The sequence below is a fragment of the Rhinopithecus roxellana genome, chromosome 4 (genome assembly GCF_007565055.1).
Source record: "Rhinopithecus roxellana isolate Shanxi Qingling chromosome 4, ASM756505v1, whole genome shotgun sequence".
NCBI lineage: Eukaryota > Metazoa > Chordata > Mammalia > Primates > Cercopithecidae > Rhinopithecus > Rhinopithecus roxellana.
This window is the reverse complement of record NC_044552.1, coordinates 119,573,182-119,588,184: the sequence shown is the minus strand read 5'-3', so window position 1 is coordinate 119,588,184 and position 15,003 is coordinate 119,573,182. Positions and strand designations below refer to the sequence as shown.

The following is a 15,003-nucleotide window of genomic DNA, read 5'->3' as shown; positions in this document are numbered from 1 at the left end:
GCACTGTGTGTACTGAAAATGTTAACTCTCTGAATCTATACACCACCACAATGAGTTAGAAATTATCTCCCTTTTGTGGTAAGGAAAAATAAACCCGGAGAGGTTTATCAACATGTCTAAAGCCATACACCTCATAAGTGGTAGAGATTAGATCCTTTTTAATTTTCCATTATGAAGAATCTCAAACATACATCAAAATTAAAAAACTACAATGAATGACCATATTTTCAACAATCATTAACATTTTGCTATTGCTTCATCTCCCTGAATATTTTTGCTGAACCATTTCAAATTAAATTGCAGATATCATGACATTCCACTCTGAAATAATACAGCATACACCTAAAAAGTTTCCTCCATATCCTATTCCATTATTGCACCTAACAAAAACAACTCACTGGTATTATCTACCATCTAGTCCTGATTCAGATTCTTGGATTGACTCCCAAATGTCTCTTACAGTTTTTGTTTTTCCAAACCAGAATCCAGCCAAGGAACATCAATTGCATTTAGTTTTTATGCTAAATCTGTCTCTCTCTCTTTTTTTTTTTTTTTTTTTTGAGAAAGAATCTCACTGTATTGCCAAGGCTGGAGTGCAGTGGCACAATCTCTGCTCACTGCAACTTCCAACTCCCAGGTTCAGGCGATTCTCCTGTCTCAGTCTCCCAAGTAGCTGGAATTACAGGTGTGGACCACCATCCCCGGCTAATTTTTGTATTTTTTTAGTAGAGGTGGGGTTTCATCATGTTGGGCAGGCTAATCTCTAACTCCAGACCTCAAGTGAGGCCCACGTTGGCTTCCCAAAGTGCTGGGATTACAGGCATGAGCCACCGCATCCGGCCTCTAAATCTCTTTTAATCTAACCAATCCCTCTACACATTTTTTTATGACCCTGACTTTTCGAAAAGGCAAGGAGTGCTATAGTGCAGGGTCCCCAATCCCAGGGCCACGAACAGGTACTGGTCTGTGGCCTGTTAGGAACGGGGCCACACACAGGAGGTGAGTAGCAGGCAACTGAGCAAAAGCCTTCTTCATCTGTATTTACAGCCATTCCCCATTGCTCTTGTTACTGCCTGAGCTCCGCCTCCTGTCAGATCAGCAACAGCATTAGATTCTCATAGGAGCGTGAACACTATTGTGAACTGCGTGTGTGAGGGATGTAGGTTGTGTGCTTCTTACAAGAACCTAATGCCGATGATCTGTTACTGTCTCCCATTGGCCCCAGATGGGACCGTCTAGTTGCAGGGAAACAAGCTCAGGGCTCCCACTGATTCTACATTATGGAGAGTTATATAATTATTTCATTGTATATTAAAATGTAATAATAGAAATAAAGTGCACAATAAATGTAATGCGCCTGAATCATCCCTGAACCACCCCTTGCCCCTGGTCCATGGAAAAACTGTCTTCTACAAAACCAGTCCCTATTGCTAAAAAGGTTGGGGACTGCCGCTCTAGTGTTCTCACATTCTGATCTGTCTGATGTAACTTCTTGGGATTATTTAACTTATTTCTCTAGAGCTTGTGATTCCTATTCAGCCAACTTTAGATCTTAAGATTCAAGTTAAACATTTTTGGTGAGAATATTTCACAGGAGTTGCTGTACACTCGGCCGGGTGCAGTGGCTCACACCTGTCATTCCAGCACTTTAGGAGGCCGAGGTGAGCAGATCACTTGAGGCCACGAGTTCAAGATAAGCTTGGCCAACATGGCAAAACCCTGTCTCTACTAAAAATACATGGGCATGGTGGCACGCACCTGTAATCCCAGCTACTTAGGAGGCTGTAGCATGAGAATCGTTCGAACCTGGGAGGTGGAGGTTGCAGTAAGCCAAGATCGCACCACTGCACTCCAGCCTGGGAGACAGAGTGAGACTCTGTCTCAAAAAATAAAAGTTAAAAAACCAAAAAGAAGAACTGCTGTACACTTCATAGTCATCATAATAAAGTCCTAAGGGCACATGTCTGGCCACCCTATTATTAGTGATACAAGGATGGGTCACTGACAGCTGGGTCCCTCCATTCTACAGGTACATTTGTTTCTTTGTGACTGACAAGTTATATATGAGTCAGTTTTTGGTATCATGTCAAAGGGGTAAAACGAAATTTTTTTAAGTAAGCATTTCAATTTAAAGTTTTTAGTTCTAATTGATGATCCTTGCCAGAATCAATTATTTCAACATCACTCTCATTATCAGCTTTATCATTACTTTGTTAACTATAATAGCGTACTTTTGAAGAATACATTCTCTGGAAGAAGAATATATTTACTATGTAGTATACCTCAAGAAGAGCGGTTTTTTTGTTGTTGTTGTTGTTGTTTTTTGAGATGGAGTTTTGCTCTTGTCGCCCAGGCTGGAATGCAGTGGCACAATCTTGGCTCACTGCAACTTCCATCTCCCGGGTTCAAGAGATTCTTTTGCCTCAGTCTCCCAAGTAGGTGGAATTACAGAAGAGTGCCACCACACCCAGCTAATTTTGTAATTTTAGTAGAGATAGGGATTCACCATGTTAATCAGGCTGGTCTCGAACTCCTGACCTCAGGTGATCCAACCTCCTTAGTCTCCCAAAGTGCTGGGATTACAGGTGTGAGCCACCACACCCAGCCTAAGAAGAGCTATATTTCATCAATGGGATGAACTACAGTATTTCTGAAAGAAGAAGGAAATGTTCTTTCCTTATAACTTCTAATTTTCTGAAAAGTTGGTCACTTCCATAGGTGACAAAGGAGTTTTTCAGTGGTTGGTGATAGATTTTGTTTTGATTATTTTTCCTTGATTATCTCTAGTGACTCATGGATTTTTATGTACAGTAATATATATTTTATATTCAATATTTTTTAACGCTTACTGAAAATGATATTTAAATAGTGGTTTGTCTGAATTCCAAACATAGTGTTCTTTTACTATATCATCATTACTGTTGGAGACTCAAACCTCTAAGTCTGACTCTCATCCATAAAATGTCTCACAGTGGGAAAATTCCACAGAAGATGGAAGCATCATCTTGTATTTAGCTAAAGTTTGAATATTATTTTTAAGGCTTGTGAAGGTGAAAACAGGAAAAAGATGTAGGATATGCCTCTGTGTTTTTAAATCCTAGCTCTAAATAGCCTAAGCATCAATGATTCTTCAAAAACTGGAAAAGTAAAACACAGATCCATGAAGCAATTAGTCATAATCACAAACAAACACACAACTAGAATTAAGAGTCTTTGGGCAACAGAGCATGACAGTTAAGAATCATTTCTGTGTTACATTTGAGATCTTAAGATAATACATTTAGCTTCATATTGAGTGCTCATCTTAATTTTTAATTGTTTGCCCTTTATAAATAAATCAAAATTTCAAAAAGCATCTAAAGAACGGATTTAATAAGTAAAAGTCTGATTATTATAAGAACTCAGTAATTCAGAATAATTTGTATGTTTGCAGAGGCCAACAGGAGGAATGGGAGATATAAATTACTAGAAAAGCTGATTGGAGCATTTAAAGAAAGAATGAAACTATACGTATCTTTAAAATATGCCAAGTATGTTGTCTCATTTTTATTATATACTCTCAATTAACATCATTATTATATTAAACTACCAATTTATTTAGCCAACCTGTCTTTCCTTGAAAATCCATTTAATCCTCTTACCATATAAAAATTAACTTTAGCTCAATCAATGCTGATTAGCATAATTTGAGTTTTAACTATGTTTTCATTATTGAAGGACAATACAATTTAGAACACATACCACAGTATTTTAGAAGCCTAAAACAGTTCTCACGATAGCTAAAAATTCACTGTTAAGCCATATTTTAAGTCTATATATGTTATGCAATTTCCAAAATTTTAAACTAACTTTATATGTTTTCAAATGTTTGTACAACGTGTATTACAAGTGAGTTCTTCCTGAAAAAAATTAACATGTTTCTCTTACATATTAATCACACTTCCTCAAACCTCAGAGTTCTGACTATCTTAATAAGTATTTACCTTCAAAATGAAATTTAGAATAAGTACATTTTCAAACCATTGTCATTGCTCTGCCTACATATGCAAATCAGTGTCAATTCCTGCAATAATTTAGAGGCTTCAACAAAACCTCACCTTGAGTTAAAGAACAGAACAATAAATGTATGACTGTATCAAAATAGAACATATATTCTGAAAAAATATCTATCTATTGTATATCAATAAAAACAATGGAAAAAAAGCAACAAAAGAGCAATAAAAATATTTTTAGAACACTGACATAGGGGTTTTGGCTAGCATAGAGTTTTTAATTTAGTCTTAGACACAAAATTTTATTATAATCATAATTTCTGAAAAGCACAAATTGCAATGTACCTTCTCTGATTTCACTGAACCAATCAAAAGAGTTATTTCAGGCTGGGCAAGGTGGCTCACATCTGCAATCCTAGCACCTTGGGAGACCCAGGTGGAAGGATCTCTTCAGCTCAGGAGGTTGGGATTGCAGGGAGCCATGATCATGCCAGTGCACTCTGGCCTGGGTGACAGAGTGAGACCCAGCCTTAAAAATAAATAAATAAATAAAATAGCACAGGTTTTTGAAAAAAGCACTAGGAAAGCACAATCTAAGCCAGCCTGGGCAACATGGCAAAACCTCATCTTTATGAAAAATACGAAAAAATTATCTGGGTGTGGTGGTACATGCCTGTAGCCTTAGCTACCCAGGAGGCTGAGGTGGGAGGATCACCTAAGTCTTGGGGGTCAAGGCTGCAGTGAGCTGTGATTGTGCCATTGTGCCCTGAGCAGCAGAGTGAGACTCTGTCTCAAAAGAAAACAACAAAAAAAGAATTATTTCAAACAGACCTTTCTGCCTTTAATACCACTGCTATCCCACAGTAATAAATATTTTATCATTCTTTTAGTCTGGGCATTTAAAAACATAAACAAATAAACATTCTGACTTTAGTTAGCTTCAAAGATTCTCCAGAACATTACATATAGACATGAGCTCTTCTGAAATAATTTTTGTTTAAGTCTAGGATTCATTTCTCTTTAAGAAAAGTAAAAAGAAATTCTCCAGTTAAAGTGGGCCAGGTGCAGTGGCTGACACCTGTAATACCAGTACTTTGGGAGGCTGCAGCAGAACTGCTTGAAGCCAGGAATTCAAGACCAACCTGGGCAACACAATGTGGCCACATCACTATAAAAAAAAATGTTTTTTAAATTAGCCAGGTGTGTCAGTGCACGCCTACAGTCCCAGCTTCTTAGGAGGCCAAAGTGGGAGGATCGCTTGAGCTCAAGAATTCGAGGCTGCAGTGAGCTATGATCACACCACTGCACTCTTGCCTGGGTGACAGAGTGAGATCCGGTCTCTAAAAATAAATTTTTTTTTTAATTTTGAAGAAAAAAATTTTTCTACAATTCATAGCTTCACTAAGCTGAACGGGTTATTTTTTCCCTATGAAAACTAAGACTGAATATTTCTATGTCTGTAGTAACTCCTAAAAGAGTTGGAAAGGTTCTCTGAAAGGAGGTGGTTAGACACCCAATGGAGCAAAATATGATTCCCATAGACAGGATTCCAGTATCTAGAATCTTTAAAAAACGTGAGCAAAGCCAAAACCAAGAAAATCACTCGAAATTTGTTCACTATGATGCCCTAACTTCTTTAAATCCCCAGGGAAAGGCAGCAGATGAGCTAATGTCTACAGATAAAAGGAACAAAAGCACATTCTGTCGATGGCTATGATTCAAAGACCATTTGCTTAACCTGTTGCTCCTGGTGCTTTGGGAGGCTCTTCCCCCAACACCAGTGAAATCATAGAGACAGGTGTGCTTGAGAAACAGCTAAAAGAAATAGCAGAAGTTTTTGAAAAAAAGCACCATGAAAGCACAATCTAAAATAGGACATATTCCTGATGTCTCACAAAACACTAACATTATTTGGGAGTTAGGGGCTGAATGCAGAACCCATATCCTCAATATTAGTTTGAGCTAGAATATTAACCAGGGGGGCTTTTAGAGACAGATAAGAAAAACTAAAAACTGAATTATGTCCTAATATCAGGATTCTGTACAATAGTATGAAACACCAAACAAGGAGATATAATAAGTCTTTTTTTTTCTCTTTAGGAAGTATGAAAAGACAGAAAGCAAAAAATTTATCTATTCAGGATTCTTTTTCTTTGCACCAAGTTGGGTCTAGTTTCTTGATTTCCATGTAAAATACCAAGTTATAATTACCAACTTTCCGGAGCTCAAAGGAAGATTCAAACTGGTGCCCAGCTGCCAGGAGGAGGACCGCATAATTAATTCCTGACTGTAGTGTTGGCTCAGATTCAAATGCCTTTTTGAACCTATAAAAAACCACAAATGTACAAGTTAACTTTCTCAATCATGAAACCCTGGGTGTGTAATAGCTTCTGTTTGTATAACTCCAATGCCTGAGCAAGTAAAAATATTGCACTGGCCTTCACCCCAGAATCTGGTGTGCTATTAGCACTTAACGCTTCAGAAACTGCTTATCTTTGTCCACAGTTCTATTGCTTTCCCCCACTTAGCTCACCCTCAACCTACCTAGTAACCCTAGTCTTTTAAAAAATCCTGTCTTCAACTATCTACCAGAAATATGTGAATGTGAAAATTTAGTTACAAGGGCACTTGTTACAAGATGAAAAATTACTCTAAATATCCAGTATTATACAGTGTAATATGAAATAACATATATTCCAAATGTTAGAAAGCAATGTAGTCATTTATGTTGTAGAAGCATGTTAAAAGTCAGAAGAAAACTAGTGTTTCCAAGTAAAATGTAGTCGTCTACTTGGAAGCCGTCATTCAGGGTGTGTGTGTGTGTGTGTGTGTGTGTGTGTATGTGTGTGTGCACGCGTGCAATAAACATTTAAAAATGAGAACCCTGCACGTATTTTTTAAAGTGGTTTTTAAAAACTCTTAAAAATATACAGAGCACTGAGGAGGTAACATACTGAAATGATCAATTATGTAAGAATGATATAAAAATGAAATAATGTCAATTATAAGATGAAATTAAGAAAAGCAGAGATTGTGTCTCTACACACTAATTTTGGCTCAGAGAGTTATAAAAAGACTTTTCTGAATATGCATAAAACCAAGTATCAACCTTTGAAAACACTTCAATATTTAAAAGGACTTCAGTGTTTGGATATTTACTTTATTTTCAAGGTAATACTTCCTAGGATACATTTAAGGGTTTCCTTACATGCATCATTAAACAGGCAATGATAGTCAATATAATTTCACTTAGGGGTACATAAAATCAGAAAAATAAAATAAATGCCCTAGTGACTAAGAGGAACTGCCTGAGGCCAACGCATGAAAAATGAAACTTTTATGCTTAAAAAAATCATGCTGAAGAAAATATAAGAACTAAATATCTAACAAATGACCATTTGATGATACCAAAAAAGGTTATGTGGGAAGAAATACATTACAATTCCAAGATAAAAGCATTCTCACCTAAGTCATAACTGTGTAAATAAAAAAAAGGAATACTAAACATAGTGATAGGTACAATAGTGTATATTGTAGGCACAATACGTGTATATTCTTGGCTTTGATACATACTCAAAATTTTCCATAATTTAAAATAAATTAAACACCAAATGAAAACAAAAAATATATTTTTCTGAATATTGAGGACCATGTCTCTTTTTTAAAGGTCTTGCTCTTTAAGCAGAACAAGCATCTCTGAATGGAAACAAAAATAACTATGAATCTTAACTAGTTGGCTCTGATAGTTATGTACCTATGGAATAAAAAAAAGGTACCACTGCATCACTATAGGTGATTAAAAAGCATTTTTTAATGTTTCCAGAAGTATACATGTTTCCATTCTAAAATGAAAAAAGTATATACACCTAGACTACAGATACTCGAAACTATATCAAGGCAAGTCACAACTTATAGGTCAACTTACAAGTCTTAGACTAACATAAGTCTCAAAGTTCTTTGTCTTTGTTCAGAGGCAAGTATAGTGTCCCAACAAAAAGGATTTAGGAGAAGAAAGAAGTAGACACTTCCCTTTCTACCAATTCATATCAAGATACGTAATATTTTTCATTAAATACATTATTGCATTTTCCCTGAAACCAAAGAACATGAAATGTCTCTCTTAAAGATATGAAAAGGAAGATGCAAAAATGAAGACATATCAAAATCAATCAATAAATATTGGCGAATATCTCCTATGTGCCAAAACCAACCCAAATGAATATTTGGGTTTATATCTGTTTTTCTGTTGCCACAAACAATATATATTTTTGTATTTTAAATGAAAATATAAATACCAATAAAATTAATAATTCACATTTTTCTTGAGCTCCCCTCCATCCATGAGACTAAATTGAATACTGTATTAAGGAAAAAGTCTTAATGTTTTCTGCAGCTTAAAAGAGCACATAGGTATATTACAAAAGAAATAAAATCCTGTCATATATCATTAGTATACCACTGCAGGAAGTGGGAATTCTCCCATACTGTAAAAGCAAAGAAGTACAGTATTCTTGGCAGAAAATTGCCAATATCAAAACTATAGAATTTTTGTTTGTTTGTTTGTTTTTTTGAGATGGAGTTTCGCTCTTGTTGCCCAGGCTGGAGTACAATGACACGATCTCAGCTCACTGCAACCTCTGCCTCCAGGGGTCAAGCAATTCTCCTGCCTCAGCCTCCTGAGTAGCTGGGATTACAGGCATGTGCCACCATGCCCGGCTAAATTTTTGTTTTTTTTTTTTTCAGTAGAGACAGGGTTTCTCCATGTTCGTCAGGCTGGTCTCGAACTCCAGACCTCAGATGATCTGCCCACCTTGGCCTCCCAAAGTGCTGGGATTACAGGTCTGAGCCACTGCACCCGGCCAACTATAGAAAATTTTTAAAACTATGTATACCTCTTAACAAAACAATTATACATTTGCAAATTTATACCAAGAAAAAATATTAAACATGTAATCAGAAGTTTCATTACAAGGGCATTTGTTACAAGATGAAAAATTACTCTAAATTTCCAATAATACTACAAAGTATAATATGGAATAAAATATTATACAAATGTTGGGAACCTACATAGCCATTTATATTGTGGACAAATATTAAATGTGAGGGGGAAAACTTGTGTTTCCAAGTAAGACGTAGTCGTCTACTTGGGAGCCATCACTCCTGCTTCAGTAACTAGGGGGAAATAAGAACACATATCAAAAATACATTTTTGCGGACACTGGAGATCTACGGAAGCAACAAAAAAATCACTGAAATAAATTCCAAAGAGGGAATTTATGGCCTTCCAAGATGAGCTGAATTGCTGTTGTCTTTCATGGGGGCATTTGCTGATTCTGACCCTAAGATTAGGCTTGGGCTTGGCATGGGCAGAAAAACTCTGTCTATTTTAAACTTTACCAAGAAAAAGAAAAACTAGTGGATTTCTTGATAATTGTGTGGTTTGGCATGACAGAATGAAACCTGGAAGAGCCCCAAATGTTTGGCTGCTTTCTTCACAGGACATTCGTTGAATGCTGAGTTGTACAGGAGGCTAGGGCGTGGAGTAGAGCTGGGATGACAGAGTGAAATCTCCTGAGTGTTTAGGAGAAAAGTCCCACTAGGGAAAGGAGTCTACAACAACCATAGGAAAACAGTCTCCCCTTTAAGAAATTTACCACATTTTGGGCTGGGCACGCTGGCTTCCAGCCCTTTGGGAGGCCAAGGTAGGTGGATCACTTGAGGTCAGGAGTTCAAGACCAGCCTGGACAACATGGTGAAATCCTATTTCTACTAAAAATATAAAAATTAGCCAGGCATGGTGGTGTGTGCCCCTAGTCCCAGCTACTCGGAAGGCTGAGGCAGGCAAATCACTTGAACCCTGGAGGTGGAGGTTGCAGTGAGCCAAGATTACACCACTGCCCTCCTGGGCAACAGAGAAAGACTCTGTCTCAAAAAAATAATAATAATAAAATAAATAAATAAATAAGAAAAAGAAAAAAAGAAATTATCAAATTTTGGAGAATAAAGAGCTAAACACAAAACTCCGAAGGACAGATATGAAATATCCCACAGTATTTAATGGATAAGAAGATAGAAATCTGCCTGCCTATCAAGCAGAAGTTCAAGAGGGTCACAGCTAACAAGCAGAGACAAAACAGAAACAGACAAGGTCAATGAAAACAAAACCCCAGACCCAACCCAACTCAACTGCATTTGTTGAGGTAATCAGCTTCTTACCCTATCTGGCTAACAGAGGAAAGGGAAAATCTCTGTGAGTGAAAATAAAATCATCTCCAAGTCTCAATAATATTTTTAATACAAAATGTCTGGGATACAATAGAGAAATACAAGACATGCAAAGAGCCAGGAAGTTGTGACCAATAAACAAGAGCAAACACAGACAAGAAAAGCTGACCTACAGATAATTTGGATACTGGAGTTCATAGACAAGGACTTTAAGATAATTATGACAAATATGGTAAAGAATATAGAGAAAAAGATAAAATGGATAAAAGATATAAACAACTTCAAAAGAGAATCAGAATCAAAGAAATCACATAATCTAGCACCAAAACATACAATACCTGAAAACAAGAATTCAATGTATGGGCTTACAAGTTAATTCAACAAAGTGGAAAAACAGTTTTGGTGAACTGCCTTCTATGACAATAGAAGGTATCTAAACTGAAGCAAAGATATAGAAAAAAAGAAAGAAAGAGAGAGAGAGAGAGAGAAAGAAAGAAAGAAAGAAAGAAAGAAAGAAAGAAAGAAAGAAAGAAAGAAAGAAAGAAAGAAAGAAAGAAAGAAAGAAAGAAAGAAAGAAAGAAAGAAAACACACACACACACAACAATAAAGCATAAGAAACAGAGAAGACACAGTTAAATGGTCTAACCGATGTATCACTGTAGCCCCAGAAAGAGAAGAAAGAGAATATGGAGCACAAGAAATATGTGCGATATAATGGATAAAAACATTTCAAAACTGATGAAAACATCAACCCACAGATTCAAGAAGCTCAGCAAAACTCAAGCAGGATAAAATAAGGTAATTAGAGTCTAAATGCCAAAACATGTTACCAAAATCCAAAAACACAGTGGAAAATCTTTTAAAATCAGCCAGAGAAAAAAGATACATTACTTTCAAAGGAGCAATAAAATTGACAGTAGACTTTGCCATACAAACTCTGGAAGCCAGAATACAACGTAGTGACATCTTTAGAGTAATAAAATTTTTAAAAAGCCTAAAAAAGATATTTTCAGACAAAAACTGGGAACTAGTTGCCAGCAGATCTGAACTATAAAAAAATACTAAAAGTGCTTCAGACTAAAGGAAAATGATTTCATTTGGAAGCACTGAACTTCAGAAAGAAAGAGCATCGGAAAGAGTAAATATATGACAAGATCTAAAATACAAAAATTATTTAAAATCTATTGATTATTTAAACTGCTCCAAGTTTCTTTCCTTGTTCAGGAAGCAGTAAAATACAAAATGTAAGGTGACTATAAAAGTAAATGATGCAAGTTGTAATCTCTAGGGAATACTCAAAGAATAATATGAAAACTATTACTAAAGTGCTAATGTAGGAGAAAATGTAATACTAAGTTAATAAAAATAAAGCAAGAATGGAGGACTAAAGGAACAAAAACATGTAAGACAAATACAAAATAAATAAGACAAATAGTCAATACTATTGATATAACCCCAACTATCAGTTACCACATTAAATGTAAATGATCTAATCATTCCTAATAAAAGAGATTTTTCAAATTGAACTGAACAATAACAGCAAAATATGCAATTACATTCATTTTAAAAAGGCACACTGTAAATACAAGTTGAGTAACCCTAATCCAAAAACCTGAAATCTAAAATGCTCTGAAATCCAAAACTTTTTGAGTGCTGATGTGATGCTCAAAGGAAATGCTCATTGGAGCATTTCTGATTTCCAATTTTCAGATTAGGGATGCTCAACTGGCAATTATAATGCAAATATTCCCACATTCAAAAATATAAAAAATCCAAAACACTTCTGGTCCCAAGCATTTTATATAGAAAAGACACTTAACAAGTATTAGGACACAGGTAGGTTGAAAGTGAAATGATGCATAAAGATGTATCATCCAAATATTAAATAAATGTTATTATAGGTTAATATCAGACAAAATTGACTTTAAGATAAAAATTAGTATAAGAGAAAAAAGGAACGTTTCACAATGATAAAGAGGTAAATTCAATAGGAAAATGTAATAGTCCCAAATGTACCTAATAGTATGGTTTGAAAACATACACAGAAAAAATGGACAGAACTAAAAAAGCAGATATACAAATCTACAATCATAGGTAGAGATCTTAAAACACTCTCAGTGATGATCAAACAAATAGACAAAAATTATCAGTGAGGATATAGATTTGAATAACATTATTAGCCAAGTTAATCTAACTGACTTACATGGAACAGTACACCTAACAACTGTATACCATATTCTGGGCCATAAAGTACTTCTCAACAAATTTCAAAGGACTGAAATAATGAAAAATGTGCTCTCTCACCACAACAGAATTAAACTACAGAACAATAAAGAAAGATATATTTGGAAATTGGGCAACTCAGTTCATAACCCAAAGGTCAAAGAAGAAATTGTACTGAAAATTAGGAGGTATTTAAACTGAACAATATATATATATATGTTGTTATATATGAGGTAATGAAAGTCTAATAGATAAAATGTCTGGGATGCAGAACAAATTATACCTTTAAATGTAGACATTGGAAAAGGAGCAAGGTTGAAAAATCAATGCTCCAAGCTTCCATCTAGTAAACGAACAGCGTATCATCTTCAAAGTAGAAAGAAGGGTATAATAAAGAGATGAAATCAGTGAAATAAAAAACAAACATGCAATAAAGAAAATAGTGTCAAAACGTGGTTTTTTGCAAAGATTAATAAAATTGATAAACTCCTAGGCAGACTTCTCATGAAACAGAGAGAAATAAAAATTACTGCTAAGCCCTCATAAACAAAAAGAGGGGCATCAGTACAGATGATATGAGCATTAAATGCAAAGTAAAGGACATTTGGAACAACTTTATGCCAATAAATATAACAACACGGGTAAAATGAAAAAATTTCTTAAAATCACATGTAAGCATGACACAAGAAAAAAATGGAAGCTCTGAATAGCTCCATATCTGTTAACAGAATTTATAATAACCTGAAATTCTTCTTTTTATTGTCTGTCTGCTCCAAGAGAATGTAAGCTCTGTAAGAGCAGGAACCTTATCAACCTTGCTGACCAATGAATCTCTGGTACTTGAATCATCAGAATACCTGACACGCTGCATGTGATTATGAAATACTTGTGAAATGAAGAAAGAATGCATCCACTTCCTACCAAGAACCAGGCTGAGATTACTGGTAAATACGTCAATTCATACAAGATACAAACAATCTTTCAACTTCCGTTAGTGATCTAAACTCTGATCTTGATAAAACCATATTACTAGAAACTACATCCTTGGACCACCTTAAACAAGTGAATAGGATATAACTTTCACTGTGTTACATTATTCACTGTGTTACATCTTAATGTTATTGGAGTTCACAACTTCAATAAAAATATTGATGATGTTGTTTATATAGCTTTTATTGATTGTTGTTTGTGTAGATTTTATTTACACAGGGTCTGTCATGAGAAATTCCTTTAATTTACTGCGAGGGAGAGTTTAGCTTCCTCTGAATAATTGGTATTTTTTTTTTCACTCTATTACTAAAAAGCATATTGGCTTGAAGCTTAGTCATAGCAAGCATGTTGATCCTTATTACTGCCATATTTACATTCTCTAGTTTCTTTGTGTTAATTTTCATATATATTTTATCATTTTGTTAATTTTTCTTTTTTTTTTTTTTTTTGAGATAGAGTCTCGCTCTGTCATCCAGGCTGGAGTTCAGTGGTGCGATCTCAGCTCACTGCAACCTCTGCCTCCCAGGTTCAAGCGATTCTCCTGCCTCAGCTGGGAGTAGCTGGGATTACAGGTGCATGCCACCATGCCCGGCTAATTTTTGTATTTTTAGTAGAGACGGGGGTTTCACCATGGTGGTCAGGCTGGTCTCGAACTCCTGACCTTGTGATCCACCTGCCTCAGCCTCCCAAGGTGCTGGAATTACAGGCACGAGCCACTGCACCCAGCTCATCTTGTTTGTTTTTCTAAGACTCAAACTTGATTTTACAAATGTAGATGTTAAAATAATGATGATATCCATTTTAACTGAAGATGCTGTCTCAGACATTTTAGGGTAAGAGTGTCACAGTATCAAACAACTTGCAAATCCCAGTGGCTTGCAACTCCTGTTCATGCCACATATCTGTGTCATGGTTCAGCTCTGCTCCACATTGTCTTCCATCTGGGATCCAGCCTGAAGGAGCAGCCTTCTTGTGGGAATGGCCAAGGAAAAAGTACATGTGGTACAATCACAAAATTGCTCTCAAAGCTTCTGCTCAGAATACACATCAATCAAGACACACAACCAAGTCTGGTGTCATGGGTGGGAATATTTAATCTTCCTACAAATGAGGACAGTGTATTTCTAACAATAATACAACAGCATAGATTATAGTCTCTATCAAAGAAAGCTGTGATTAACATCAAATGGTAAAAGAATCAATAGTAGCTGCCTCTGATTACCGAGCAACTACTAGGTACAAGGCCTTGAATGAGACATTTCAGGCATAATACTTCTAATTCTGACAATTCTTTAAAGTAGGGGGAATTCCTTGTCAACAAGAAAACTGAAGCACAGGAATATTAAGTTATGCAGTGAGGAAGTGGTCAAGCAGGAACTCTACCCAGTTCTGCTGGATTCCAAAGCCTAGGCCCTTTTCTTTGTATGGCTCTGCCTACCCTTTGGTTTGTACTAACAATTTTTGTAGTTCCTTTTCATTGTTTTCTGGGAATTTTTTGTTTTTGTTTTTAATAAAAGGGAGTTGACTGAAACAGGAAAAATAAAAATGAGAAATAAATGAGAGAATTGCTTT

The 15,003-nt window shown here is 35.7% G+C and overlaps 1 protein-coding gene across 3 annotated transcripts in view; it reads right to left on the bottom strand.

Moving 5' to 3' along the window:
- Window positions 1-15,003, bottom strand: part of MAP3K5 (mitogen-activated protein kinase kinase kinase 5) — a 252,403-nt gene that overhangs the window by 112,140 nt on the left and 125,260 nt on the right. For all 3 annotated transcript variants that reach the window (XM_030928710.1, XM_010379481.2, XM_030928711.1), the window contains one exon: window positions 6,204-6,316. In XM_030928710.1, the coding sequence (XP_030784570.1) occupies window positions 6,204-6,316 (113 nt within the window). The remainder of the gene's footprint in view (window positions 1-6,203; window positions 6,317-15,003) is intronic.